This window comes from Candida dubliniensis, chromosome 1, assembly GCF_000026945.1.
Source record: "Candida dubliniensis CD36 chromosome 1, complete sequence".
NCBI classification, from domain to species: Eukaryota; Fungi; Ascomycota; class Pichiomycetes; order Serinales; family Debaryomycetaceae; genus Candida; species Candida dubliniensis.
The window spans coordinates 81,260-106,925 of NC_012860.1; the positions used below are offsets into that span (position 1 = coordinate 81,260).

The window sequence follows — 25,666 nt, forward strand, 5'->3', positions numbered from 1 at the left end:
ATAATTAAACCCACATCAAATCTTTTTTTTTTTTTTTTGCCACATTTCTCATCTTTTTCTTTTAACAAGAGACAACAATGGCGTACACAAGTATGTATAATTGATAAAAAGAGATTAAAGTGAAACCCCAAGTTGAATACTAACAATTGCTTTAAGTCACTATCAAAAACGCAGGTAAAACTTACGACATTGAACTTCAAGAAGAAGACAATGGCCAGATATTAAAGTCTAAAATTCAGGAATTGACATTGATCCCACCAGAAAGACAAAAAATCTTGATTAAGGGTGGTAAATTGACTGATGAGGTGATTGTGTCTAGTTTAAACTTGAAAAGTCCAGTAATGGTTTTAGGTACTCCTGATAAGAACTTACCTTCGAAGCCAGTTGAAAAACAAGTTTTCCTTGAAGATTTGAATAAAAGTCAATTGGTTAAGGTTAGTAACGAACCTAGTGGGTTGACCAATTTGGGGAACACATGCTACTTGAATTCAAGTTTACAAACGATATTTCATATCGAGGATGTGAATAACAAGTTGAAAGATTACACTTTTGGTGGAGCCAATCAAGCTAATAGTGCCTTTGTGTTGTCATTGAAAAGTATGTTTCAACAAATGTCGAAAAAACACGAAGTTATTACTCCTTCCACATTTCTTTCTCTTTTCAGAAGGTCTTATCCTCAATTTGCTGAACAACAAAATGGTATTTATAAACAGCAAGATGCAGAAGAAGCATTTTCCCAAATTATGAGTTCTTTGAGGAGCGAATTGAAAATAGATGATGTGTTTAAAATAACATTCAACACCAAGACTCAGTGTTTGGCTATCCCAGAAGATGTCACAGAAGGGTTTGAAGAGGCATTTAAATTGAATTGTCACATTGATGTCAAGACCAATTTTTTGAGAGATGGATTGTTAGCTGGATTAAAAGAAACTATTGAGAAACATAATTCAACTTTGAACGCTGATACTGATTATGAAATAACCAAGACTATAACTAGATTACCGAAATACTTGACAGTGCATTTTATCAGATTCTTCTGGAAACGAGACATCAATAAAAAGTCCAAGATTTTGAGAAAAGTTCAATTCCCATTTGAATTAGATTTAGCAGAGATGTTAGATGTATCCATAAAGCCTGATAAAGTTTCTAATAGAGATACAATTAGAAAAGTTGAAAAAGATAATTTGGATTTGATAAGAGATTTCAAAAAGGCCAAAAAGGACACCAATTTGACACCATTGGAGCAACAAGAGGAAGAAGAAATGAAAATAACATCAATCAAAAGTAAGTTTAGGGAAGACTTGAACAGCGCTTTGCCCAATGTTGATTTTAATGCCACCACAGAAAATCCTTCTAGTGTATACGAGTTGAACGCTGTTATTACACATGCTGGATCATCTGCTGATGGGGGTCATTACAAAGCTTACGTCAAGGATCCAACAGACTTGGACGGCGAGAGATGGTGGTTGTTTAATGATGACAAAGTAAGCCCAGTAAACAAAGAGAAAATCGAAACTTTAGCTGGTGGTGGTGAAAGTGACTCAGCTTTATTATTGGTTTACAAAGGTTTAGGGCTTTAGAAAATAGTGGGTACAACAAAAATTTTTTTTTTTTTTTATATGATTCTTGGAATATGTACGAAAATATTGTATATAAATATATAGATCATTGTGTCGTTAGAATGAATCAGAGCAAGAGGGTAAGCAACAAGCAAGCATACAGGTGGTGCCGTTCTATTTATAAATCTTTGACTAATTTTTTAAATGTTTCTACTTCTTCCCAACAGTTTAAACTCTTACCTTGGTTTTCCTTTAAACAACTGATTACGGCATTTCTCGATTCTTCCACATTTGGAGGAATAACAACCTTCCCCAATAATGCATTTTCTTTTAACACATTGGTCAAGTTTGTAATTTTATCATTTGTTGCCGCAACTGAAAGTTTTTGATCTTCAGGGTCATCTTTCAATAAAGCTTTATCAGTGGTTTCTTTAAAACTGCTTATTGTTTGTTTTTCCAATTTGGCCAATTCAGCAGCTACTCTATCCTGGATATATTTCTCGGTATATTGAGCTCGGGAAAAATCCGACTAGATAAAAGGAAGGGATATGTTAGTATATTTGTTGGTTGTTTACCTGGTGTTTGGTGTCTGGCTCGACAATCCTTAATTCAATGTTTTGGGACATACTTCAGGAGACGATTCCAATTGTGATAAGAATGTGGCACTAAAGTCGATTGGAGTGTCAGGAGTAAACACTTTTGTTTCTGGTTTGGACCCATTTGCACCCATGTTGAAGTAATAGTTTTTTTAGCAACAGATAGGTTAATGTGAATATACCTCTTTATCTTGTGAGGTTTTTCAAAGGTGTGAAAGAACCAAAAAAAAAAAAAAAAAAAAAAAAAACAGAAGAAAATCCAGTCGTGCTAATTTACAATTTGCCTATTGGTAGATCGAAAAATAAATTAAGCAAAATCATTGTATAATTTTTTTTTTTTTTTTTGGGTGTACAGTGTTAAAGTCATTTTTTTTTTTTCTCTTTCTCATTTGTAGTTTTCGAGTCAATTGTATTTGTTCAGTTGAAAATCAGCCGTGAATTCGTGATTTAACCATGCCTCCAGTTCAACAATATCAATACGTTGGTCATCAACCATCCAACTGGGATAAATTTAAAATGGGTGCTATCATGGGGTCCACTGTCGGAGTCTGTGTGGGTGTTTTATTTGGTGGGTTCTCTATTTTACAAAATGGTGCTGGACCAAATGGAGTAATGAGAACCTTGGGTCAATATATAATGGGATCAGTTGGAACTTTTGGATTATTTATGTCTATTGGTTCAGTGATTAGATCTGAATCAGGATTTCAAGAATACGAAAAATCCATGGTGGCCATGCAAAGAGCCAAGTTAAGAGCCATCTACAGAGATGAATAATGTGTTTAATGTCTAGTCCTACCGTCTTATCCCGTGTATATATATAATAATAATAATAATTAAAAGAATATTTACTAAACAAATTAAAATCTGACACGACAAAAAAGAATAATCTATAATCTATGATTTCTCTAAATATGAATCTCTGTCTCAGTATTGTTTTGCAAATCAAAAAGATAGGTTAAGCCAAACTCTGGAACTCTATAAGTTTCAGCCTTTCCAATCTTTTGGGCTAACTCAGTTAATAAATTCTTTGGTTCTAAAATAGGCTCTCCACTCAACTTGAAAGTTCCCCAGTGAATACCTTTCATGAACGATGCCTGTACCTGCAAGCAAATACGTAAAGCCTCTTCTGGTGAAATGTGGCGAGGTTTCTGATGCCAGCTAGGACAATATTGGCCGATTGGTAGTAATGCCAACTTTATTGGACCGCATCGTTTACCTATAACATCAAAAAGTTCCTTCAGGTAACCAGTGTCACCAGCATGATACACTAATGATTCTCCGTTACGTTTAATCACATAAGAGCACCACAACGATTGGTTAGAATCAATCACATATCTACCAGACCAATGCATAGAAGGAACACACTCAATTTCATACTTATCAGGTAAATTATCACTGATATAATTGGTAATGTCTATTGTATCCCACCAGTCCATCTCAATAACTTTATATATACCTTTACGAGCCAATTTTGACTTCAACCCAAGGGGCACAATCCAAGTTGTTGTATTCTTGATTTTACCAGCTAAGTCTAATTCCAAATGGTCTGGGTGATCATGCGACACCAAAACAAAATTCAAGTTGTCATTAGTTGCAAATTTAATCTGGTCCAAATCCATTGGTGAGCAAGTTAATCTTTTAGGGCCTATAGATGGAGTAATCAAGTGCTCGCTGATTATAGGGTCAGTTAAAAAGTTAACACCCAGAATTTGGAACAAAGTGCAAGATTGACCCAACCAGGTGAAAAGTAATTGCTGATGCAACGGGATCGAATTAAACCAGCTTGGCTTTACTTTCAATTGCAGAAAATTATTGTTTTCTATGCACTTTTTCAAAACCTCTGAGTTCTTTCTAAATCTGTCCAAATCGGGTTTGAATACTTTTAAAATGTCTTCCACTTCAACGGCACCATCATGTGGCTTTGGTAGTTTTTTATGAAGTTCAATCGTATTACCATAAACACTTTCAAAAAGTTGCATAATCCTCACTAAAATAAATTCAAATGCTGTCTGGGGACGATACTCCTCAAATGGGTTGACAAACATTCCTGCAACAGAAGTCGATCTAAATTTAGATATGTCAATATCAGTTCCATTTTCTAAATTCTTAAACTCTTCTTTTCGTGCTTTGATAATGTATTGGGTTCTTACTTGTATATAAACCTCATATGAAGTATACGACAAAAGCAAGCCCAAACCTAGTTTAGACTTAATTGATAACAGTGGAAGCATTGGCCTTGGTGAGTGTTTGTAAGGTTCAGATTGTAATGAGTGTATATGTTATTTTGTAGAAGAGAAAAAATCACAACAAAAAAAAAAAAAAAAAAAGTGGTATCCTGTTGTATTCTCTATATACGTTAAAGCAAATAATACACACAATTTTCTTTTCTCTCAGCACAAAAACACAATCAATGTTGTTTGACCACACCAGCAATATCGGCAGACGCAAGAATGTGTTTTTTATAAGCATAAATATCTCCAGGAAATTTGAAAATAGTGTTATTTTCAGCAACCCAGATTTCATTGCACACTCTATCAATGATCGACACATCATGTGAAACCATCAAAACACCTCCCTTAAAGTTCTTTAAAGCGTCTGCCAAGGCATCCAAACCTTGGGTATCCAAGTGATTGGACGGTTCATCCAAAACTAATATATGTGGCTGGTTCAAACACAAAGCCGCAAAGGCCACTCTCGACTTTTGACCCCCTGATAATAATTGCATCTTTTGCAAACCCAACGATCCAGTAATACCAAAAGACCCTAGATGACGTCTATATTCTTCATCTGTTTTACCAGGGAAAGCTTGCGACATCCAAGAAACCGCAGAAAGCGTGAGATCCATAGCATCGACGTGGTGTTGTGCAAAATACCCAATTCTTAATCGACCATTTTTGTTGACATACCCACTTGTTGGTGAGAGTTGGTCCATAATAAGTTTCAATAATGTAGTCTTACCAGTACCGTTACCACCACAAAATGCTATTCTTGAGTCCATTTGAACGTCCAAATTTACATCCTTAAATAACATTTTGTTTGTATCGTAACCAAAACTGACATCCTGCAATTGTAAGATTGGCGCAGATATGCTATCAGGTTCTGCAAACTTGAAAGTGATAGTCTTTTCATCTTCTGGAGGCTCCAATACCGGCAATTTTTCCAACTTCTTGATACGAGACTGTGCTTCTTGAGCTCTAGCAGCATTGTACCTGAATTTATCAATAAACTCTTGTAAATGTTTTCTATAGGCCAACTGACTTTCGTATTCACGACGTTGGTTCTTGATTCTTTCCTCACGGGTTGCATAGAAAGAATCAAAGTTGGATCCACGATAGTAGTCTAATCTTTCCGAGTGTTGATGAATTATATCTGTAGCAACTTCGTTAAGGAATGCACGATCATGCGACACCACCAACACTGTTGATTTGTATGTTTGCAAATACTTAGCTAAAAAGGTAATAGAAGGAACATCCAACATATTCGACGGTTCATCCAATAACAACAAATCTGGCTGACAAAACAATGCTCGGGCCAATGACAATCTCATTCTCCACCCCCCTGAAAATTGTTTAGTTGGTATGTTTTGAGTTTCCTTAGTAAAACCTAAACCAAACAAAATTCCTGCAGCTCTACTCTCTGCTTTATCTGATTCCATTTCATAAAGTTTGTCACTCACTTCCTGCAAATGCGATTCCAAATCGTCTCTTTCGTTATCTAGTTTTTTAACTTCAAGTGAGTCTTCGTCGAATTCACTTCTCAATTTCTCTATCTCAGCAATTCTCTCGTTAATTTTCTGTTCTTCTTGTAACAAACTCTTTCTCCAAACATCTGCGTCCAACACACTTTGCAAAGCCGGCGTATCATCACCTCTAATTTCTTGCTCAACATGTAAAATTGAAATGTGTTTAGGGATATTCAATTCTCTCCTCGACAAAGCACGCAATAATGTAGATTTACCAATACCATTCTGACCAACCAACCCGTATCTTCGTCCGTAAGCCAATGTCAATGACGCCTCGCTCAAGATTCTTTGACCATCACCCACGTAAAGATCGAAGGTATCAATCTTGATATCCTTAGACTTACCGGCACTAGAACCAAATTCCATGGGATTGATTTCCAAGAAAAATGAATCGTAATCCTCTTCTTTCTTTTCGTTTAACAACTTGGAAGCTTCGTATTTGACAAATTTGTTGTTTCGCTTAGCAACTTTCTTAGCAATCTTTCTTTCTTGTTTCTCCAATTTCTTCTTATCAACTCTACTTTCCATCTGTCTACCAGTGTGTGCAATATCGTTACCACTGTTTAACAAAGCCAACGAGGAATTGATATCTCTCTTGGTATTGTTTTGTAAAACATTTATATCCAACAAACGCTTGGAAGTGTCACCAGTAAGCGCCAACTTTTCCATGTTTTCGTTCAATTTATCTGATAACTGTTTCTTTAAACCTTGAGTTAATGCTGCAACCTTCTCTAAAGAGCCACCTGCTTGAACTAACAAGTCATTAACGAATTCCATTTCTTGTGGGATGTCCACTTGTTGTGCCAAAACACTGTCTTCCGTGGAATTAGAAACATGTTGAATATACCCAACAGCATACTCTGCAACTATAGGGTCAATAGAAGGGACCGCTTGTCTGACTTGTAATCCAACGTTCGACATTGTTTAATTGTTGTAATAAGGAAATGCTAATAAATGAAAAAAGAGATCCACATAAAAAAAAATTTTTTTTTTTCAAGGTTTCTCAGACGCAGACTACAAGATCATGGACTGTTTAAGCAACTTGGTAATTATCTAACTATAAACAAAATCTAGCTACAAACGTATCAAATCTATAAAGCAGCTTTGATCTTGTCATCTAACTTGTCGCTAGATTTCAAAGCTTGGACATCGGAATTACCACCAATATGTTGACCACCAATGAAAACATTTGGAACAGTTCTTTGGCCAGTGATTTCCAATAATGCTTCTTGGATTTCAGCACCGTCGTCAATTTCGTCTAACTCAAGAATGTAAGCATCCTTTGTTATAGCTTCAATTGTATTCTTGGTTGCATGACAGTATGGACAATATGATTTGGAGGCAATGAAAACTGGTTTAGTTTTGATCAATTCTTCGACCTTGTTCTTAACTTGCGAGGAAACCATTATTGATGTATTGAATAGTCTTTTGGTTAATAATGTACGGAACATCGAAAGAAAGAAAGAAAGAAAAAAAAAAAAAGGGGGGGCAATTTTTGATTGTTATTAAAACCGAAGAAATAACTATTGCTATTTATATGTTTTACTACGCACACAAATGGATAAATGCTATCATTAGTAATCCTCCGCAGTTCTTTTTTTTTTTTTTTTTTTTTTCGCTCAGCCCTTAGGAATCGTGGACAATGACAAGTTTCTGATAAGAAGTACTTCCAACTTATTGTTGACCTACATCAGGCTACACACGTATTTACAAACTAGCTTGATCTTTGACCTTGTCAGCAAATAAATTGTGTCCTAAAATTTCAATGGCATAACCATCTGGGTCTCTGATAAAAGCAATCTTTTTGATTTTTCCCTGATCCCATTTCAAAGACCAATCTAACTTGTCGCCAAATTTCTCTTCCAATTCTTGGCAAAATTTGGCCGGATCTTCACAACTGACACAGGTATGCCCATAACCTTGCAAAGCACCGTTTTCAGTACTGTTACCGTTATGATAGCCTTTAAATTCCGGATCAGATTCGGTTCCCCAGTTGTGGGTCAATTCAATAACACCTTGTCTCTTAGCTTGCTCGTCACGGGCCAATGTATCTTGTTTAAAGTTTGGATCGTGGTCGTAGCCTAAAAAGTATAAAGTGAATTTAGCTCCCTCATGCACACTAGTAGACAACAATTTAAATCCTAAAACGTCACGATAAAATTCCAATGACTTTTTAGGGTCCTTCACTCTAATCATAGTATGGTTCAATTTGTAGGAGGAAACATCAGTTTTATTTGCAACCTTGTTGATTCCATTCTCAATCAATTCAATCCAATATCCATCTGGGTCCAATGCAAAAGCAATATTCTTTTGTCTCCCGTCAGTCAACTTCTTTTGGAACTTGACATCACTGTCTAACAATTGATTTTGAAATGCTTCAATATTATCAACTGACACACAGATGTGACCAAACCCACGATCTTTTTCACCATTACCGTTGTTCAATTTATAGTTTGGATCGTTTTCAACACCATGGTTGTGACACAATTCCAACACTCCTTCCCTGGCAGACCAATTGAGATGTTTGTCAGCCTCGGTTTCGTAATTCAACATATACAATGTGAAATCTGCGAATGGAAAGGTGGCAATCAATTTCATACCAAATTTTTCAGTATAAAAAGGAAGTGAAATCTTTGGGTCTTTGATACGAAGACATGTGTGGTTCATTAAGAAAGACTTGTTGAATGTGGCCATTTTGAAAGTTCTTGGTGTAGAGGAGAAGAATCGTCTGAACATTCTTACGTTTTTTTTTTTATCCAATAATTTCAGACCTATATAAATAGTACGTAACCTACTTTTTTTTTTTTTTCGAGACTTTATTCGGTACAACAAGTTCCTTCGGACTTGAGTCGTGTAAATCGACATTTATGCAATATTAGGTAACAATATAAGGTAAATGTCTCACACAAAATTCAGTATAAATGAACAAAATGACTAATACCAAAGGATTAAAAGTTTTGGTGTAAGTTTTATTTTAGTTTTTGTAACTATTACAATCAAGAAGTATTTTGTTTATCCTCGGAATCTCATTCCCCAACAAATAAGGGTTGAAAAATTTTTTACTGCGATCTTTTTTTTTTTTTAGTTCACCGATTCTTATTCGTGATGATTGAAAGTGAAAAATACTGCTACAACGTCTTCCGGATCTAGATTTTCCTATTATTGTATTTCATTTGCCAAAGAACTATGTACAGACGAGTTTTTGTGAGGCTGTCACGTCTATTTTCAACATCTCCGTATTTCAGATCTTCATACGCCAATGCACCAAGAAAGACAATTGCGGATATACATGACTTATATAAGACCGGAGAGCCCATTTCGATGGTCACATCGCATGACTTTATTACATCACAAATATTAGAACAAGCAAAAGTTGACATAAATCTCATTGGTGACTCTTTAGCCAATACAACTTTAGGATACGACGACACCAATGAGTTAACACTTGACGAATTTTTATATCATGTCAAGTCAGTTCAGAGAGGTAACTCCCATTCATTGTTGGTTGCAGATATACCTTTTGGAAGTTTTGAAAGTTCCATTGAACAGGCTACATCAACAGCTGTAAAACTAATACAAAAAGGTAAGATTCAAGCTGTGAAAATTGAAGGAGGCAACGAAGAGATCATCCCCACAATCAAAAAGATAATTTCCATTGGAATACCAGTTATGGGCCATGTTGGATTGACCCCTCAAAAACATAATTCGTTAGGAGGGTATAAACTTCAAGGAAAAAGTGCTGATGATTCGTTGAGGATCTTCCAAGAATGCCTTAATTTACAAAATGCTGGAGTGTTTGCAATTGTGTTGGAGTGCATTCCTAATAAATTATCTCAGTACATAACAGATAAGCTTTCGATTCCAACAATTGGGATAGGTGCTGGGCCTTATACCTCGGGCCAGGTTTTGGTTATATCTGATTTGTTGGGAATGAAAGATGGGCACGTGGCAAAGTTTGTTCAACAGTATAGCGATTTTTTCCAACAAGGTGTTGAAGGTGTAAAACAATATACCAAAGACGTCAAGTCAAAGAAGTTTCCCAATCCAGATACCCATGGTTATAAAATGAAAAAAGAGGTGCTTGATGAGTTCAAAGAAATAGCGAAAGATTTGTAATAGTGCTGTATAATATACCACAACATGATGATGCGAAATGTACATTTTTTAGGAACGTAAATCAAACTAAAAAATCATAAAAAAAAAAAAAAAATAGCTTTCGATAACCTAAGTTTCTTTTCTTGCAGAAGTATTCACCAGCACATCTACTATCAAATGACCTTTGAAATCATCGAAAACCCTGAACCTGAAATCACCAGAGTATTTATTGTTAGACATGGTCAAACAGACCATAATGTGCAAAAGATCTTACAAGGACATTTAGATACAGATATCAACGAAACAGGTAAGGAACAGGCAGAGATCGTTGGTAAATACCTTTCTAGAATTCCCTTTGACTATTTTGTATCGTCAGATCTAACTAGATGTCAGCAAACGTTGCTACCAATATTATCCCACCAACAAACGAAAACAGTAAAGTATACGGCCAATTTAAGAGAAAGAGATATGGGGAAAGTGGAAGGGATGTATTTGAAGGATGCATTAGAGAAATATGGTCCTGGATTCCGTAACTTGGGAGAAAAGGAAGGTGCATTGTGCAAACGTGTTGAAAAAGAATGGAATGAAATCATTGAGCAAGGTCACAACAATGTTTTAGTTTGTACCCACGGAGGTGTGATTACTAGATTTATTAGCTATCTATATAAAGAGTTGGGGTACGAATTAAACAACAAATTAACACCAGATGATTTGAAGGTTCCATTCAACACGTCAGTTTCGGTTATAGATGTTGAAAAGAAGACCAAAAAGGGGGTAATTCAAGCTTTCGGAAATACTTTACACTTGGGAGGAAATTTCGAAGTGAAAGACCAATTATTAAGATAGAGATTTATAGAATAAACAATGTTTAAACATGGTTAGAACTCATTTGTAAAACAATAATTTTCTACTCTTAGAATTTTGATGAGACGGCACCTGATGCGAACAAATCGAAATCAATATTTCGACAAATACCTAAAGTAGGCACTATTTTATTTTTTTTTATTTTGTCTGTAAGAATGAATTCTAATTAACACGTCTATTAAATCTATGAGCATTACCACATCGGTTAGGTAGTTTTTGTTTTAAGTCTTTTGTAAGACAATGGGTACTCTTAAAGTTATCTTTTCACCAGTATGAGATTTCAAATCAACCTTCAAGTAATATATCCTTGCCAACAAACAGGTTTGAAAATCAGGGACTAAACAGAAATCTGTCAGGTTAGTCGGTTTCATTACCACATTAGCTAGATTTATCGATAAATTCAAATTCTTACTGTACTTTACTGTACTTTGTTCTTTACCAGTGGTGTTGTCTGTAGATTGTAAAACTTCCTTCTGCCAAGGAACAGCGGCAATTGAAGTGTACGATTGTTCATTTACCTTGATCACCACGTCCTTAATTTTCATATGTACATATTTTGTCGTCAAGTTTGCCAAACATTTGATATCTTGAACCAAGTCTCTATCAACATCCAATGGTTCGGGACCCACTTCCTTTAACAACTTCAGTAATTCAATAGCATATTTCTGAAATTTTTTAATTGTCAATATATCAAAATTATCATTGCTGCTTCCTCCATTTTTGGTTTTGTTATCAAACATCATTTCTGGATGTATAACAACGGGGATTGGTAATTTTTTTGATTTCACGGTCAACGCGATCAATTCAACAGATAACGACTTAAACTCAGGTAGCGACGACACAGATCCAGTTTTCTCATCGCCAAAAATAAACGTCAAGTCAAAGGGAATATTCAAAACTGAAGGTAATACTTTTTTTGATTTCGACAGAAGCTGTTCAAATGGAACGTAATTTACAAAATACTCCTTCTTCGGTGTCCCAAAAGCTATTAATCCAATTATTTTCGAGTTTCCAAATAAATTCTTCTTTTTATACGGATGGAAAACCTCTGATTTCAGCTCATTGGAAACATGGATATTTCTTTGATTAACTTTAGAGTAGTAAGATTGTTGCATCTTGGCTAGCTGTGCTGAACTTGAGGTAGGTGTCAATAGGGGAGAATTGGTATATGAAGAAGCAGCACCCTCTTGAAGTGCTGCTCGTACTGAAAATGAACTAGGCGACGTGGGTAATGAATGAGTGGCAGTAAGTTGGTTAAAAGAGTTGGCACTCGAAACAGGGCGTAACGAACCAGTGCTTGATACAGGCAGAAGCAGATTTTGTTGTTGGTTAGCAATCATAATATCTCTTCCTAAAGTGATTTTCTCTTTGATCTTATCCACCATATTAGTATACAACAAGCGTGCTTCCTGATGAATCATAGACCGGTTTAATTGAACAATTGCCTTGGTAACAGGGATAACTCGCAAGTATTTATAATCCTCAGTGGCAACAACATATTCATCATTTTTGTCATTAATTGCATGAACGCCCCCAAGTGGACCAAACAAGTGCTGATATCCTGATGCACGTCCAATAACTCGAGCACTCACACAATAACTTATTGACGTGTCATTAAATGCAAAATCATTCGTCAAAGAAGCATACTTGTATTTCCTAGACGCCGTATCTTCCGGTGCCCCACTCTGCTGATCCTTCCATTTATGTCTCAAAGAACTAATAACCTCATTTTTGCATACTCCAAATGTGGGAGGAATTTGTAAATGTTTAATTAACAGGTGTTCACATGCACTATCCAACAATTTCTCCGGTATTTTGAAAGTAAAATACTTTTTATAGGTAATTCCTGGTTCTAATATCTTCCTATGATCTAGATGATAATATGTACCGTCAACTGGATCATATATGGTCCCTATATTAGTTGGGTCATTATGCTCTGTCACTAGACGGTCCAAAAATGCGTCATTCCACAGGGCATTGAAGTCAAACATGTTAAGAAATCTATCAATATGAGAAGGTTGTTCAACCAATGTGCTATTATTGGTTTTACCAAATATAGAACAGCCTTCCAACTGAACGGAAAACATATCAAAAGGAATAACATTAGATGTTTTATTAGTTATCAAAACAAACCCGTAAATATAATCCCCTTGTTTCAATTCCAAAGTCAAGGGATCAACCAAAGTATATGGCTCTCCCACTTTCCCAATGTGTTCCGTGAGAAGTATTTTCACTTCCAACAGTTTGGAGATCTCTTTGTTTGTAGACGTCAATCGCTTCAATTTATGTGCATTTTCCAAGATAGTTTCATCATCTTGCTCACCGTCTTGTTGAATAGCTGATGGGTCAGCCTCTAGATTCTCAGAAGGCATTAGCTCCAAGGTCGGAGATGTCGGCACCGACGCAAAATAATCGTGTAATTGAACAGTCGACAAATCAGGGGTAACTTCATAGCTAGGTGGAGCTGTTCGCAAGTCTTCAACACTGGGAGTCAAGTTTTTCGTTATAGTTGATCGATACATTTGATATGAAGGCAAAATATTAATCAATTCATTGGCTTCCTCATCCCCTTGATTACGAGAAGACACGCTTGCTTGTCTAGAAGGTGTATTTTTCAATGAAAGGGATGACAACTTTAACTTGAATTTGTTCCTTTCATCCATGGTATGAGACAAGATAAAGAAATGAAATGAAATAAAAGTAAACAATCAAAAAAAAAAAGGAAAAACTAGGGGAGGAATTGCTAAGAAAGCTATTTTTTTTTTTTTTTATACTTGTTGCAAGTAGTATATGGAGGGTTTAAATTTGTAAATGAATATGTGTCAACTCAATAATAATCTCATGTGGGAAGTTGATAAATCTCCTGTCACGACAAAACCTTAAAAACTGAAAAACCGAGAACAAGTGACAACATTAATACTTTAAAAGAAAACAAAGGTAGTGTCGATGTTACCAAAAAAATAAGAAAGAAAGATACAGACCAAGAAATCTATAAAACAGATAATAATGAAACAAAGCAAAGCAAAGCGAGACTAGATCTAGATTTTTCAGTAACAAGAACAAATCAACAGAAAAAAAAAAGCGCAAAAAAAAAAATCCACGAGGATATATTGACAACCACCTCTGAACATAACTCTTAAAATTAATATATATATATATAATGACAACTACAAAACAAAAAAAAAAACAGAGCTGTTCTAATATCTATGAATATTCAAAGGAACATTAACAAGTAAACTATCTCCATGATGCAATCTCACCGTGATTTTGATATAGTATAATCTACTGGCAAAACATGTTTGAAAACTAGGCACCAAAGTAATTCTATCTAACCCTTTACTTGAATGATCATTGCTTTTCAGGCTGCAATTATTTAAGTTCATTCTAATTGAAAATTTTTTGATAAACAATTTCCCCTTCTCGGACTGTTCTTCTTGCCATTGCAAACTCTTCACCTCTGTTGTGGTTCCGATTCCATTTTGTGATGTCGTTTCAAATACCAAATTTGATATTGGCAAATTAATATACTTTGTTTTCAACGATGCTAAACATTTCACGTTTTGGTATAATCGAGTCTCTAATCTCAAAGCCTCATTACCAACTCCTTTTATTAGCTTGTGAAATTCATTCAAGTAATTTGAAAACCGGGCAATAACAAGCAGATTGAAATTGGCAGGCTGAGACTTTTTGATATCAATCTCTTTCTCTGCAAACAACATATCAGTGGTAAACTCTATTGGAATTGGGTGTTTCTTCGATCTAATTGACAATGCCACTAGTTCAACATCAATAGCTTTAATTTCTGGCAAATTTTTCAATAGAGTGGAAGATTCAGCAAAATAATTTAATTCGAGCGGTATTACAAGTTCAGTATCACTTGGAGGAGGCGCTTTACCAAATCTCGTTGGCGGGGTATACCGTATCTTATAATGTTCCTTAATTGTCGACAAGGAAATGATTCCAAGATATTTGCTTGACCCTGTTATAGATTTTTTCTTAAATGGAATAAGACATTGATAAAAGTCCTCATCATCATGCATACTCTTCCCACTTCTAAGATTGCTTTTAAAAGTATCATCGGCAACATCGTACAATTGACGTAATTTAACACTATCATTGCTCATCATAGGACTCAAGTTGGGTCGCGAACTACTAGTATTCCCAGCCTTGTTGTTCAACAACTCATTCCCGTAATCAATCTTTACCATCACAGAGTCCACAAAAGCTCGGTAATAAAGTTCAGCTTCTTGTTTGAGTTGCTGGAAATTGTATTCCATTTCCAAGTTAGGGGTTGGTATAACTCTTATAGGACACGATGCTTCTTTTGACACAACATACTGATCCTTATCAACTTTGTACTTATAATCCGATGCCTTCCCGATAACTCTGGCATCAATACGATAAGCCAAGCAACTATCCAGAAAAGACAAGTCTTTAACTATTAAATGCTGGTTCGCCAATAGAAAAGATGGAGGAAAACTGTTTCGATCAATACCTAGTGTTGGGGGTATTTCGGTATGTGTTGGTAAATTGTACTGATCACAGGTGCTATCCAATAACTTATCTGGAATTTTGAATGTGAAAAATCGTTTGTACGTTACATTAGGTTGAAACAATCTTTTCACATCAATAGACAATAGGGTATTGTCGTATGGATCAGTTTCTCCATTACACCAATCATGGGGGTCTCCGTTATCAGTAATAAGTCGATCGATGTTAGCATATGACCACGAGGCAAAAAGATCTAACATAGTCAAAAACTTAAATCTTAACGCTGGAACTTCACTGGATATGGTTCCAGACAGTGTGTCTAGAGTAGTAAATGTTCCTTCAAAAACAACATACACCATATCAAAGGGAATCAGCTGATCAGACGTGTTGCGAATAGTCACATAGCCATGAAGATAATCACCCTGTTTAAACTCTCGATTCGACGGATCCATAAATATAGGCTTTATTCCACTCTGACAAACTTTTTCTGTTACTTGAATATCAATTTTCAAACATTCGCTCATTGAGTTTTTCCTATGGGTTAAATTCGGTAATTTATCGGCATTGGCTAAGATGCTGTTCTTCCACATATCTTCACTTTCTTGGTTATACGTGACGGAGTCATTATCGCTCTGAGCAAAGTAATTATCAGTTTCTAGTCGTTCATCAACTGGACTTTGCATTCTACTGAAAGTTAACAACGAAGGTGTTTCTGAAGTAATTGGGGTCATCTCGTATGTTGGTGGGTCGATAGAGTAGTTTTCATTTGTTGGGGTTAAATTCTTCGATACTGTAGATTGAAACATGTGATAGGAGGGCAAAATATTGTTGAGCAACTCATCCTCATTTGGTGGTTGTGGTTCATCATTTGGCGACATTTTGTTACTTGAAGTGGGAAGCTGATAATGTAATCGAGTGGTTTAAAGACGGGATGAGGTATTAGACATTGCATTTCGGAATATTCTCTCTTTTTTTTTTTTCGCTTTCGTGCTTTAAAGTTTTGTTTTTTTTTTTTCATATTTTAGCTTTTATTTTAAGCTCTCGCTTGATGTTGCCGCATACGGTAAGGAAATTCGAGTCTAGAATGAGAAAACACACATACCATATAAACTTTGATATATTTCTTTTCTAGAACTTCCAAACAAATAACTGATTGGAAAGCAATCTAGGTACACCGATCAGAAGTACAATGCTTCCTTTAATAAAGGTCAAACTTAATTTATGTGTGGGTTGTCGTTTCTTGCTCAGCCTATTAAGTTAATCCACAGTGCGGTTGTATCGTACGACCAACGTCTGGTACACCTCCAGTTGTTCTTGTCATCATATCCTCCCACAACCAGATAAAACCTAAAAAAATCGCGTGGAACAATAGGCAACAGAAAAAAAAAAAAGAAATTTGCGTGGCTTTAGATTGTTCCTGCTGTTTCATTACAAATCAAATCAATTCTATCTGACCCACAAAAAAAAAAAAAAAAAAAAACCCGTGGCAATGTCTTAGATCTGTTCTTTTTTGAAATAATGTACCGATATATATACTAGTCAAACCAAAATGAAGTCAGAAACACATCCCAAAAACTATACAAACTACAATTACAAAATACCTAGGAGCACTCTCTTTATCTCTTGTGTGCTTACATTGCTAATCTACTCCTTATCAACAATTTATCAGTCTCGCGGTTTGGGGTTGCCCCCATTATCGTTTATAAATCAGATTCCGGAAAATTTGTCCAGATCTGATCCATATTTGACTTTGCACATTGATATTACTGATGACCCATTATCAGACAAAATAGGACAGCCAGATTTAAACCCGTCGCCTGAACATTTACATGTGGGTAACAAAGCAATGGTAGCAAGCGATGTCCCCTTGTGCTCTACCATGGGAAAAGATATATTGCTTCGAGGTGGGAATGCTGCTGATGCTGCTGTTACTGTTGCGTTATGTATTGGCTCAGTCAATTCACACAGTTCTGGGATCGGTGGCGGAGGATTCATAGTGAGCAGAAATAACGGTGATGCAGTTAGTATCGATGCCCGTGAAATGGCTCCAGGGTCGGCATTCAAAGAGATGTATGGAAACCTGCTAGTTTTGTCCAAAATTGGAGGGTTGAGCATTGCTGTTCCTGGAGAATTAAAAGGCTTGTATGAACTATTTAGGTTGCACGGATCTGGCAATTTGAGTTGGAAGCAATTATTTGAACCAGTGATCGAATTGAACAGGAACGGGTTCAAGTGTCTGAAAATATTTGAAACTGTTTTGGCTAAAGAGTACGACTTGGTCCTACTGAGGGTACCTGTATTGAAAGACTCGTGGGATTTTATATTTAAACCCAATGGAGGATTACTTAAGGAAGGCGATTTAATAACTAGACCAAATTACGCAAAAACATTAGAATTAATTGCCAATAACGGAAGCAGTAGTATATTTTATGATCCCAACGGTCCAATAGTGCAGTCCTTAGTTTCCACTATTCAAAAATGGGGAGGAATTGTCACTACAGAGGATTTTTCAAATTATAAGGTAAATTTAGAAAAGCCACTAGTTTCTACCATCAAGAATCACACTTTCTATACCAGCAACGGAATTTCATCTGGGCTAGGATTATTGGCTGGTTTGAATTTTTTTGATCGAGTTTTCAACGAATCCGACGATGATACCCTTTTCACTCATAAGTTAGTCGAGAGCTTCAAGTGGCTTAGTTCCATTCGTACCAGATTTGGAGACATTGACAAAAGACAAGATTTAATAGACAAGTACACCGACTCCACTTGGATAGATGAAGTTTTAGAGACTAAAAAGTACTCAGACGAAACTACTTTTGATTGGAAACATTATGACCCCAAATACGATATTGCAGAGCCACAAGGGACATCACATTTTTCGGTTGTAGATGAAAATGACAATTCAGTTGCAATGACTACTACTGTGAACTTGCTATTTGGATCGATGATTTACGATCGTGAAACAGGGATCATTTTGAACGATGAAATGGATGATTTTGCTTTACCAAATGTGAGCAATGCCTTCAATTTAACTCCTTCTATTTTCAACTTTATCTATCCGGGGAAAAGACCATTGAGTTCTACTGCGCCCACAATCATCATTAACGATGCCAATAATGCCACAGATTTTGTAATCGGGGCCGCAGGAGGCAGTAGAATAACTAGTGCCATATTACAAGCCATTGTGAGGACCTATTATCGCAAATATGATTTATTATCGACAATAGCATTTCCTCGTTTGCATCATCAATTGATTCCCGAAAGCATCATGAGCGAAAATCTCACTATATGGGATCAAGAACATCCTGGAATAACCAGTTCAATGAAAAAGGTGGGTCACACATTTTTGGAAACGGGATCTTTAACAGCAATGAATGGGATCAAAAGGACTAAAAATGGCAAATTACATGGTGTATCGGATTGGTGGAGAAAAAGGGGGGAGCTGGATGGTTATTAGAATAAGCAAGGAGATTGAGATTACAATATGGATATTGTCAATTTCAGCACATTGTGTAACCATATATTTATTTTTATTGTAAACATACAAATAGACATTGATCTATAGATTGATGAGTTGTAGGTGGTAGTTGGGGATGTTTTCATAGAATGCAAAGTACACTTTAGGGACAACCTCGATTTTTTAAATTGATGCGAATTCAAGGAAACTTGACAGATTGAGCAAGAAACTTAAAGCGATCTCATCTTACACCGAAAGAATTTTTTTTTTCTTTGTTTTAATTTACTTTCCTTCAACAACATTAAACAATGTCTAAAATAGAACCCGTTCCCGAGAAAGAAGAAGAATACGTTTCCGAATGGGATAGAAGAAGATATGTCCCTAAAGCAGGTGAACCTGAATTACCTCCCCAATTATCAGAGTTCTCTAACAAGACTACCGATGAAGTAATTGAGGAATTGAATAGATTGCCATTTTTCATGACAAAGTTAGATGAAACTGATGGAGACGGAGGAGAAAATGTAAACTTGGAAGCACTTAAAAGTTTAGCATATGAGGGGGATCCTGACGAAATTGCTTCCAATTTTAAAAATCAAGGGAATGATTGTTACAAAGTGAAAAAATATAATGATGCAATTATATTTTACACCAAAGGTCTCGAAATAAACTGTGATGTGGATTCAATCAATTCAGCATTGTACTTGAATCGTGCTGCTTGTAACTTGGAATTGAAAAATTACCGTCGTTGCATTGAAGATTGTAAAAAAGTATTAATGCTTGATGAGAAGAATATCAAAGCTTGCTTCCGATCCGGAAAAGCATTCTATGCAATTGAAAAATACGATGAAGCAATTAAGGTACTTGAATATGGTCTCAATGTAGACCCAGAGAATAGAGATTTGCAGAAACTATTACAGCAAGTTCAAAAGAGACAAGAAACTTTAGCTCAACTCAAGGCCAAAAAAGTGCAAGAGGAGGAACAGGAGAAATTGAAAAATATCGTGTTGGAGAATTCTATAAAATTAAGACACATTGAAATAGTTAAAACCTCATCTCCTCCAGAAGTATTGAAAACTGCAAAGATACGATTGGAGGACCCTAAGGATTATCAATCACAATTAATATTTCCTGCTATGATATTATACCCCACCAACGATGAATTTGACTTCATTGCAGAAATCAGTGAACTAACCACTCCTTTGGAATTGCTAGAAATGGTATTAAATAGGCCCAGGGAATGGTTTGATGATCCAAAACACAAGGATTTCAGTGTCAAGAAATTGGAATGCTTTATGGAAACTGACACCGGTGGCTTGATTAAAGTGGGCAAGAAAATTGAAATTAACAATGCTTTGATGAATGAGAAGCCCAAGGCACCATTGTTTGATAATGCATTAAGGCTTTATGTCGTTCCAAAAACAGACGTCTCCAAATGGACATCTGAATGGAACAAAGAAACCGCCTTAGCAGCTCGTAAATAGCTACAATATTGTAATAACACAACTATTGAATATAGCCCAGTTGTTGAAAGTACCTCTTCATATCTTTTTCTTGTTGTCGCATATTTGGAGTTGGAGCAGGTGATTCTTGACCTCTTTTGGCAGAAGCTGCATTCTGAAATGTTTCCTGTAAATCAATTTTAGGATTATTGACAATCACAGTTGCTGGGTCTATATTTCTATTAGCTGCTATGCTTCTACGAAGAATTGGACTGTCTGCCCAAGGTTGCAAAATTTTTCTTTTAGAAAAACTCCCTTCTTCGTCTGAATCAATTTCTGGTAAATTCCTTGGCGATATCCTAGTAGGAGTAATCGGAAGCACGTTGTTCCCGACTTGGATCTCATGTCTTGCTGGAGTAATTGCGACAGATGCAATACTCTTTTTGTTAGCATTATCCTTATTTAGTATTCCTCGAGCAGCTTCAGGTAATGACACACCGTTAGCTGTTTTAATTCTTTTAATCCTTTGCTCACTCTTTCTGTCTTGTGATGTTGACCCCAAATTTGTTTGTGGCCTGGCGTCAAGTTTCTGAACCCCACTTGAATGTGTCATTTGCGGTATTATGCTATTTTCATGTCTTTCCTTTCCTAACTCAGATTTCCTCTTGAACGAGTTTGTCGGTTTGATTATGTATTTTTGTTTAGTTCTCACAGTAGTAGTCTCACTCCTCTTCTCTGTCATTGACATTTTTAGAGCAGGTATGCTAGATCTTTCAAGCTTCGGAAATCTGTACGGCTCAGATTTCAATTTTATAGGAGAAACCTCTTTTCCTTTATTGTTTCCATCGGTTGTAGGAATTAAAGTTGCAGTCAAGAACTTGTTTCTTTCCGGTTTCCTCCCCTCTGTTTTCCTATTCTGTGATTTGGTTTTAGCAGCACTGGAGCTTGTTGGGGCCGTTAATCTGTTAATAAGATCAGTTTCACCTCCATTTGCTGTCAGTTTGGCAGGTGACCTTGGGCTATTTCCATGAAATAATTCACGTGTAGGCGATCTTGAGTTCTTTCTATGTAACAAAACTTCTTTTCGTAAAGGAGACCTTGATCGAGATCTCGACCTTGATGTAGATGCCCGTATAGATATAGGACTAGCACCAGTCGTATTATTGAATAATGGTTTTCGTACCGGTGATAGTGACCTATATTTGCCAATAGTACTCCAAATACCTTCAGGCAGCACAGTCTCTTTAATCACATTTTTTGGTTCTGTAGATTGAACCACTAGTTCCTCATTTTCAGCTCTCATAGTAGTTGACACGACAGCCGTCTCTTGTTCAACTCCTGGTAGTGTAAAAACATTTTCTACTCGGTCCTCTTTCTCTCTTGATGTAGCGTCTACTAGCTTATTAACTATCTTTTCAGTATTATCATCTTTGTCACTTGTGTTTAACAGAGTGACTGTTTCTCGAAATACCCTTTTATCAACAGGAAGCTTCACTGGTGACATCTGTTCAAACTTTTGCTTCTCTTCCTTGGTGGATACTGTGGTGTTGTTTAGTTCCGAATTAGTATTGGTATTCACTGCCACCAGATTCCGACCAGAATGCAAACTTTTACTATTTTCCATTGTCCGTCTTTTTGAAACGCCCAGTTTCCGTCTCGATACAGACTTTATGACTATTGGTTCTCTTGTGGGCAATGCAATGAACATGGAACTTCTGCTTTTAGGTGTTTTGGGAGCCAACGTTTTTTCCTCAGATTTTATAGACTGAATAGTTGTATCCAGCTTGGAATGCTGACTTTTCGAGCTTGACCTGCTTGGTAACAAATCCAGGTGGTTCATATCTTGCTTGAATAGGGTATCACCTGCTCTGCCTGCAATGCTTTTTCTGATAGCTTTACTGATAGCTTGAAATGAATCATCTAGGCCATCACTTTGCCGGTGTTGGTTATCTCTGCTGCTGTCAGAATTCGGAGAATTATTGTAAGATGGAGCTTTGTCAAAAACAACAACGTCCAAATTTTCCAGTGATGGTTTGAGGGTTGGTTGAGGATGGGATTCATTGTGTAAATTTGAAAACTGTGATTGAGTGTTTTCAAATGTAGTTTTCGAGGTATTGACTGCCAGCAGTGTTGATGGAGCTCGAGATGATTGAAGGTGACCTGAAGTAGGTCGTAGTGGAGTTTCTTTTATAGTACTCTTTGGTTCAGTAACGTCTGATACTTGCTCTTTTTTTATTGTATCGGGATCAAATGTGCCCAGATAAATCTCGTCCATTATCAGCCCCAAATATTCCTGATATACCTGGTTTTCCTCAACAAATTGGTTTATCAGATGAAATGATATCATAAACTGATTATTGAGTTCGTTTGACACCCATCTAGATGATCCTGAGGTGTAATCATTTTTCCTTTTCCTTGCTGCAGCTGCTGCCCATAGTTGGGACATTATTTCAATTAACTCACTAGGGATACGATATATGTTGCTATAATCAAGCTTTTCTGTAATTTATGGTGGTTGTTAATTAAAGTCAATGCAAAAAAAAAAAAAATTTGTTAACACACTGTTTTCTGCAAATCCCATTTGATTCTTACGCGACTTGGTCACCTCAAGCAAACGGAGCATGGGGCAAAAAATAAAAAAAAAAAAATATGTGGAAGCATCAACGGGGTAAACAGAAAGGACAATAATCATATAACGTCAGTACTGTAATACATTTGGTGTTGTTTTAATGATAAAGCCAATGACTAATAGGTTCCAACTCTTAGATATCAAGAGGAGGGACGATGGGTTGGATAATTGTTCGGTTTATGATGGAGCCTCAGTAATCAATTTTGTGTTTCTGATATTAATATCATTTGGTATTATCATAAGTTATATACCTCAGTATCGAAGAATATTCATCAAGTTGACTTCTGAAGGGTTGTCAAAAAACTTTTTACTTTTGGGCTCGTGCTCGTCAATATTTACATTGACCAACATCATCTTGGTCAGCTCCAAGGCACGACAATGCTGTTCAATAGGAGCTTTGGATACGTTCAATTGTATAAATTCACAGTTGAATTTGTTTCAAATCGGTATACAATGCACATGTGCTATTTTGATTTTAGTTTTGGTCCTCTCAGTGACAAAAGATTCTATCAAGCAAGACAAGGCCGAATACAAAAGAATTGAACGTGTGGGCAAATTTGTGGCTGCTCATGCTGCAGTGTCTCTCCTAGAGATTGCACTTGGGTTTTCTACCAACTCTACCGTTCTATATGCAATTGCCAATATGAATGGCTTATTATCTGCTTTGCTTACTGTGATTAAATATGTCCCTCAGATTTACACTACTTTTAGACTCAAACACCCAGGAACTTTGTCGATTGGAATGATGTGTATACAAACCCCTGGTGGGTTTGTTTTCACTGCTACATTATTCTTCACAAAGGGATCTCATTGGAGCTCTTGGGTATCTTATTTGGTTGCAGCTTTGTTGCAAGGGATGTTGCTATCCCTTTGTATTTATTACGTATACTTCCAAGGTCGTCATGTTGGCGAAGAATCTGCTGAAGAGTTAGAGCGAGAAGCAATAGAGAGAATCGTCAATGAAAATAGACACGAAGAATTAGATCATACTTCAGATGTTAGAGACCCGGAAAGAGAACAACTTTTATAGTACTGCTGTCTCAAAAATGTAGTTATTGATAATATAAAAGCTTAGTTATTGATAATATAAAAGCTTAGTTATTGACAGTGAGAGATGAGTAAAGGGGCGTCGAAAACAATAAACTTGTTGGCCAAAAACAAATTACCAACGGGCACGACCTTGTTGAAACCTCTCTCTTCCATCCAATCAACACTACAAAAAAATTTTTTTATTTTTTTTTTTTTCAAATTCTTCATACTTAAACGCTTGTACTTTAGAACTCCTTTTATCTATTCTTCAATCAAACGATTTATCCACATAATCAAGTGAATTTATTTACGTCATTTATTGTGGAAGATTTTTGAATATGTTAAAGACACTCACACAAACTTTACGCTTAACAGGGAAATCTTTGCCTAAGGTTCGTCCGGCATTGATCAGAACCTACGCTGCCTTTGACCGTTCTAAACCTCATGTCAACATTGGTACTATTGGTCACGTTGATCACGGTAAAACCACATTAACTGCTGCCATTACCAAAGTATTAGCTGAACAAGGTGGTGCCAACTTTTTGGATTACGGTTCCATTGATAGAGCTCCAGAAGAAAGAGCCAGAGGTATCACTATTTCCACTGCCCACGTTGAATACGAAACCAAGAACAGACACTATGCCCACGTTGATTGTCCAGGACACGCTGATTATATCAAAAACATGATTACTGGTGCTGCTCAAATGGATGGTGCTATCATTGTTGTTGCTGCTACTGACGGTCAAATGCCACAAACCAGAGAACATTTATTGTTGGCAAGACAAGTTGGTGTTCAAGACTTGGTTGTCTTTGTCAACAAAGTTGATACTATTGATGACCCTGAGATGTTGGAATTAGTCGAAATGGAAATGAGAGAATTGTTGTCCACCTACGGTTTTGATGGTGACAACACTCCTGTTATTATGGGATCTGCTTTAATGGCCTTGGAAGGCAAAAAACCAGAAATTGGTAAGGAAGCTATTTTGAGATTGTTAGATGCTGTCGATGAACACATTCCAACTCCATCAAGAGACTTGGAACAACCATTTTTGTTGCCAGTTGAAGACGTGTTCTCCATCTCTGGTAGAGGAACTGTTGTCACCGGTAGAGTTGAAAGAGGTGTCTTGAAGAAGGGTGAAGAAATCGAAATTGTTGGTGGTTTTGACAAACCATACAAGACCACTGTTACTGGTATTGAAATGTTCAAAAAGGAATTAGATTCTGCTATAGCTGGTGACAACTGTGGTGTTTTGTTGAGAGGTGTTAAAAGAGATGAAATCAAGAGAGGTATGGTTTTGGCCAAGCCAGGTACTGCTACTTCTCACAAGAAATTTTTAGCATCTTTGTATATTTTGACTTCAGAAGAAGGTGGTCGTTCCACTCCATTTGGAGAAGGTTACAAGCCTCAATGTTTCTTCAGAACTAATGACGTCACTACCACATTTTCATTCCCAGAAGGAGAAGGTGTTGACCACTCCCAAATGGTCATGCCAGGTGATAACATTGAAATGGTTGGTGAATTGATCAAATCATGTCCATTGGAAGTTAACCAACGTTTCAACTTGAGAGAAGGTGGTAAGACTGTTGGTACAGGTTTGATTACCAGAATCATTGAATAAACAGAATTGTGCACTGTAAGCAAATAATAAAAAAAAAAAAGAAGAAAGGTATATAGTTGGCTTCGTATTTTGTATTGGAAAATAAAATTCTGTAAATAGTAAGAGCCTCAGAAGTTTTGATTTTATTTATGACTTAGTAACTT

General features: G+C 36.3%; 16 protein-coding genes across 16 annotated transcripts; 8 read left to right on the forward strand and 8 right to left on the reverse strand. All coding sequences in view use genetic code 12, as the record gives it.

Annotated features, from left to right (window-relative positions):
• Nucleotides 1-77: 77 nt before the first annotated feature.
• CD36_00370 (deubiquitinating enzyme 6, putative) lies at nt 78-1,580 on the forward strand (the record flags this gene model as incomplete). The annotated part of the gene is made up of 2 exons (XM_002416671.1): nt 78-90; nt 157-1,580. 2 exons carry the CDS (start codon nt 78-80, stop codon nt 1,578-1,580), a joined length of 1,437 nt encoding a protein of 478 aa, XP_002416716.1.
• Nucleotides 1,581-1,737: 157 nt separating this feature from the next.
• On the reverse strand, nt 1,738-2,289 carry CD36_00380 (mitochondrial protein, putative; the record flags this gene model as incomplete). Its single annotated transcript, XM_002416672.2, has 2 exons — nt 1,738-2,088; nt 2,188-2,289. The coding sequence occupies 2 exons, from the start codon at nt 2,287-2,289 to the stop codon at nt 1,738-1,740; spliced, it is 453 nt and encodes a 150-aa protein (XP_002416717.1).
• A 319-nt stretch (nt 2,290-2,608) lies between these two features.
• Nucleotides 2,609-2,929, forward strand: CD36_00390 (conserved hypothetical protein; the record flags this gene model as incomplete). Its single annotated transcript, XM_002416673.1, has 1 exon — nt 2,609-2,929. The coding sequence occupies one exon, from the start codon at nt 2,609-2,611 to the stop codon at nt 2,927-2,929; it is 321 nt and encodes a 106-aa protein (XP_002416718.1).
• A 131-nt stretch (nt 2,930-3,060) lies between these two features.
• On the reverse strand, nt 3,061-4,386 carry CD36_00400 (N-acyl-phosphatidylethanolamine-hydrolyzing phospholipase D, putative; the record flags this gene model as incomplete). Its single annotated transcript, XM_002416674.1, has 1 exon — nt 3,061-4,386. One exon carries the CDS (start codon nt 4,384-4,386, stop codon nt 3,061-3,063), a length of 1,326 nt encoding a protein of 441 aa, XP_002416719.1.
• Nucleotides 4,387-4,562: 176 nt separating this feature from the next.
• CD36_00410 (ATB-binding cassette protein, aminoacid-starvation induced mediator of eIF2 kinase, putative) lies at nt 4,563-6,818 on the reverse strand (the record flags this gene model as incomplete). Its single annotated transcript, XM_002416675.1, has 1 exon — nt 4,563-6,818. The coding sequence occupies one exon, from the start codon at nt 6,816-6,818 to the stop codon at nt 4,563-4,565; it is 2,256 nt and encodes a 751-aa protein (XP_002416720.1).
• A 170-nt stretch (nt 6,819-6,988) lies between these two features.
• Nucleotides 6,989-7,348, reverse strand: CD36_00420 (stress-induced cytoplasmic glutaredoxin, thioltransferase, glutathione-dependent disulfide oxidoreductase, glutathione peroxidase, putative; the record flags this gene model as incomplete). The annotated part of the gene is made up of 1 exon (XM_002416676.1): nt 6,989-7,348. One exon carries the CDS (start codon nt 7,346-7,348, stop codon nt 6,989-6,991), a length of 360 nt encoding a protein of 119 aa, XP_002416721.1.
• Nucleotides 7,349-7,604: 256 nt separating this feature from the next.
• On the reverse strand, nt 7,605-8,633 carry CD36_00430 (S-D-lactoylglutathione methylglyoxal lyase, putative; the record flags this gene model as incomplete). The annotated part of the gene is made up of 1 exon (XM_002416677.1): nt 7,605-8,633. The coding sequence occupies one exon, from the start codon at nt 8,631-8,633 to the stop codon at nt 7,605-7,607; it is 1,029 nt and encodes a 342-aa protein (XP_002416722.1).
• A 450-nt stretch (nt 8,634-9,083) lies between these two features.
• Nucleotides 9,084-10,013, forward strand: CD36_00440 (3-methyl-2-oxobutanoate hydroxymethyltransferase, putative; the record flags this gene model as incomplete). Its single annotated transcript, XM_002416678.1, has 1 exon — nt 9,084-10,013. The coding sequence occupies one exon, from the start codon at nt 9,084-9,086 to the stop codon at nt 10,011-10,013; it is 930 nt and encodes a 309-aa protein (XP_002416723.1).
• A 156-nt stretch (nt 10,014-10,169) lies between these two features.
• Nucleotides 10,170-10,838, forward strand: CD36_00450 (phosphoglycerate mutase family protein, putative; the record flags this gene model as incomplete). The annotated part of the gene is made up of 1 exon (XM_002416679.1): nt 10,170-10,838. The coding sequence occupies one exon, from the start codon at nt 10,170-10,172 to the stop codon at nt 10,836-10,838; it is 669 nt and encodes a 222-aa protein (XP_002416724.1).
• A 239-nt stretch (nt 10,839-11,077) lies between these two features.
• Nucleotides 11,078-13,519, reverse strand: CD36_00460 (conserved hypothetical protein; the record flags this gene model as incomplete). Its single annotated transcript, XM_002416680.1, has 1 exon — nt 11,078-13,519. The coding sequence occupies one exon, from the start codon at nt 13,517-13,519 to the stop codon at nt 11,078-11,080; it is 2,442 nt and encodes an 813-aa protein (XP_002416725.1).
• Nucleotides 13,520-14,053: 534 nt separating this feature from the next.
• CD36_00470 (RSP3 E3-ubiquitin ligase complex subunit, putative) lies at nt 14,054-16,225 on the reverse strand (the record flags this gene model as incomplete). The annotated part of the gene is made up of 1 exon (XM_002416681.1): nt 14,054-16,225. One exon carries the CDS (start codon nt 16,223-16,225, stop codon nt 14,054-14,056), a length of 2,172 nt encoding a protein of 723 aa, XP_002416726.1.
• Nucleotides 16,226-16,896: 671 nt separating this feature from the next.
• On the forward strand, nt 16,897-18,807 carry CD36_00480 (gamma glutamyl-transpeptidase, putative; the record flags this gene model as incomplete). The annotated part of the gene is made up of 1 exon (XM_002416682.1): nt 16,897-18,807. One exon carries the CDS (start codon nt 16,897-16,899, stop codon nt 18,805-18,807), a length of 1,911 nt encoding a protein of 636 aa, XP_002416727.1.
• A 308-nt stretch (nt 18,808-19,115) lies between these two features.
• Nucleotides 19,116-20,288, forward strand: CD36_00490 (HSP-interacting, SSA1 ATPase activity-stimulating, TPR-containing co-chaperone, putative; the record flags this gene model as incomplete). Its single annotated transcript, XM_002416683.1, has 1 exon — nt 19,116-20,288. The coding sequence occupies one exon, from the start codon at nt 19,116-19,118 to the stop codon at nt 20,286-20,288; it is 1,173 nt and encodes a 390-aa protein (XP_002416728.1).
• Nucleotides 20,289-20,310: 22 nt separating this feature from the next.
• CD36_00500 (conserved hypothetical protein) lies at nt 20,311-22,692 on the reverse strand (the record flags this gene model as incomplete). The annotated part of the gene is made up of 1 exon (XM_002416684.1): nt 20,311-22,692. The coding sequence occupies one exon, from the start codon at nt 22,690-22,692 to the stop codon at nt 20,311-20,313; it is 2,382 nt and encodes a 793-aa protein (XP_002416729.1).
• A 283-nt stretch (nt 22,693-22,975) lies between these two features.
• On the forward strand, nt 22,976-23,905 carry CD36_00510 (conserved hypothetical protein; the record flags this gene model as incomplete). The annotated part of the gene is made up of 1 exon (XM_002416685.1): nt 22,976-23,905. One exon carries the CDS (start codon nt 22,976-22,978, stop codon nt 23,903-23,905), a length of 930 nt encoding a protein of 309 aa, XP_002416730.1.
• A 337-nt stretch (nt 23,906-24,242) lies between these two features.
• Nucleotides 24,243-25,523, forward strand: CD36_00520 (elongation factor tu, mitochondrial precursor, putative; the record flags this gene model as incomplete). The annotated part of the gene is made up of 1 exon (XM_002416686.1): nt 24,243-25,523. The coding sequence occupies one exon, from the start codon at nt 24,243-24,245 to the stop codon at nt 25,521-25,523; it is 1,281 nt and encodes a 426-aa protein (XP_002416731.1).
• Nucleotides 25,524-25,666: the final 143 nt, after the last annotated feature.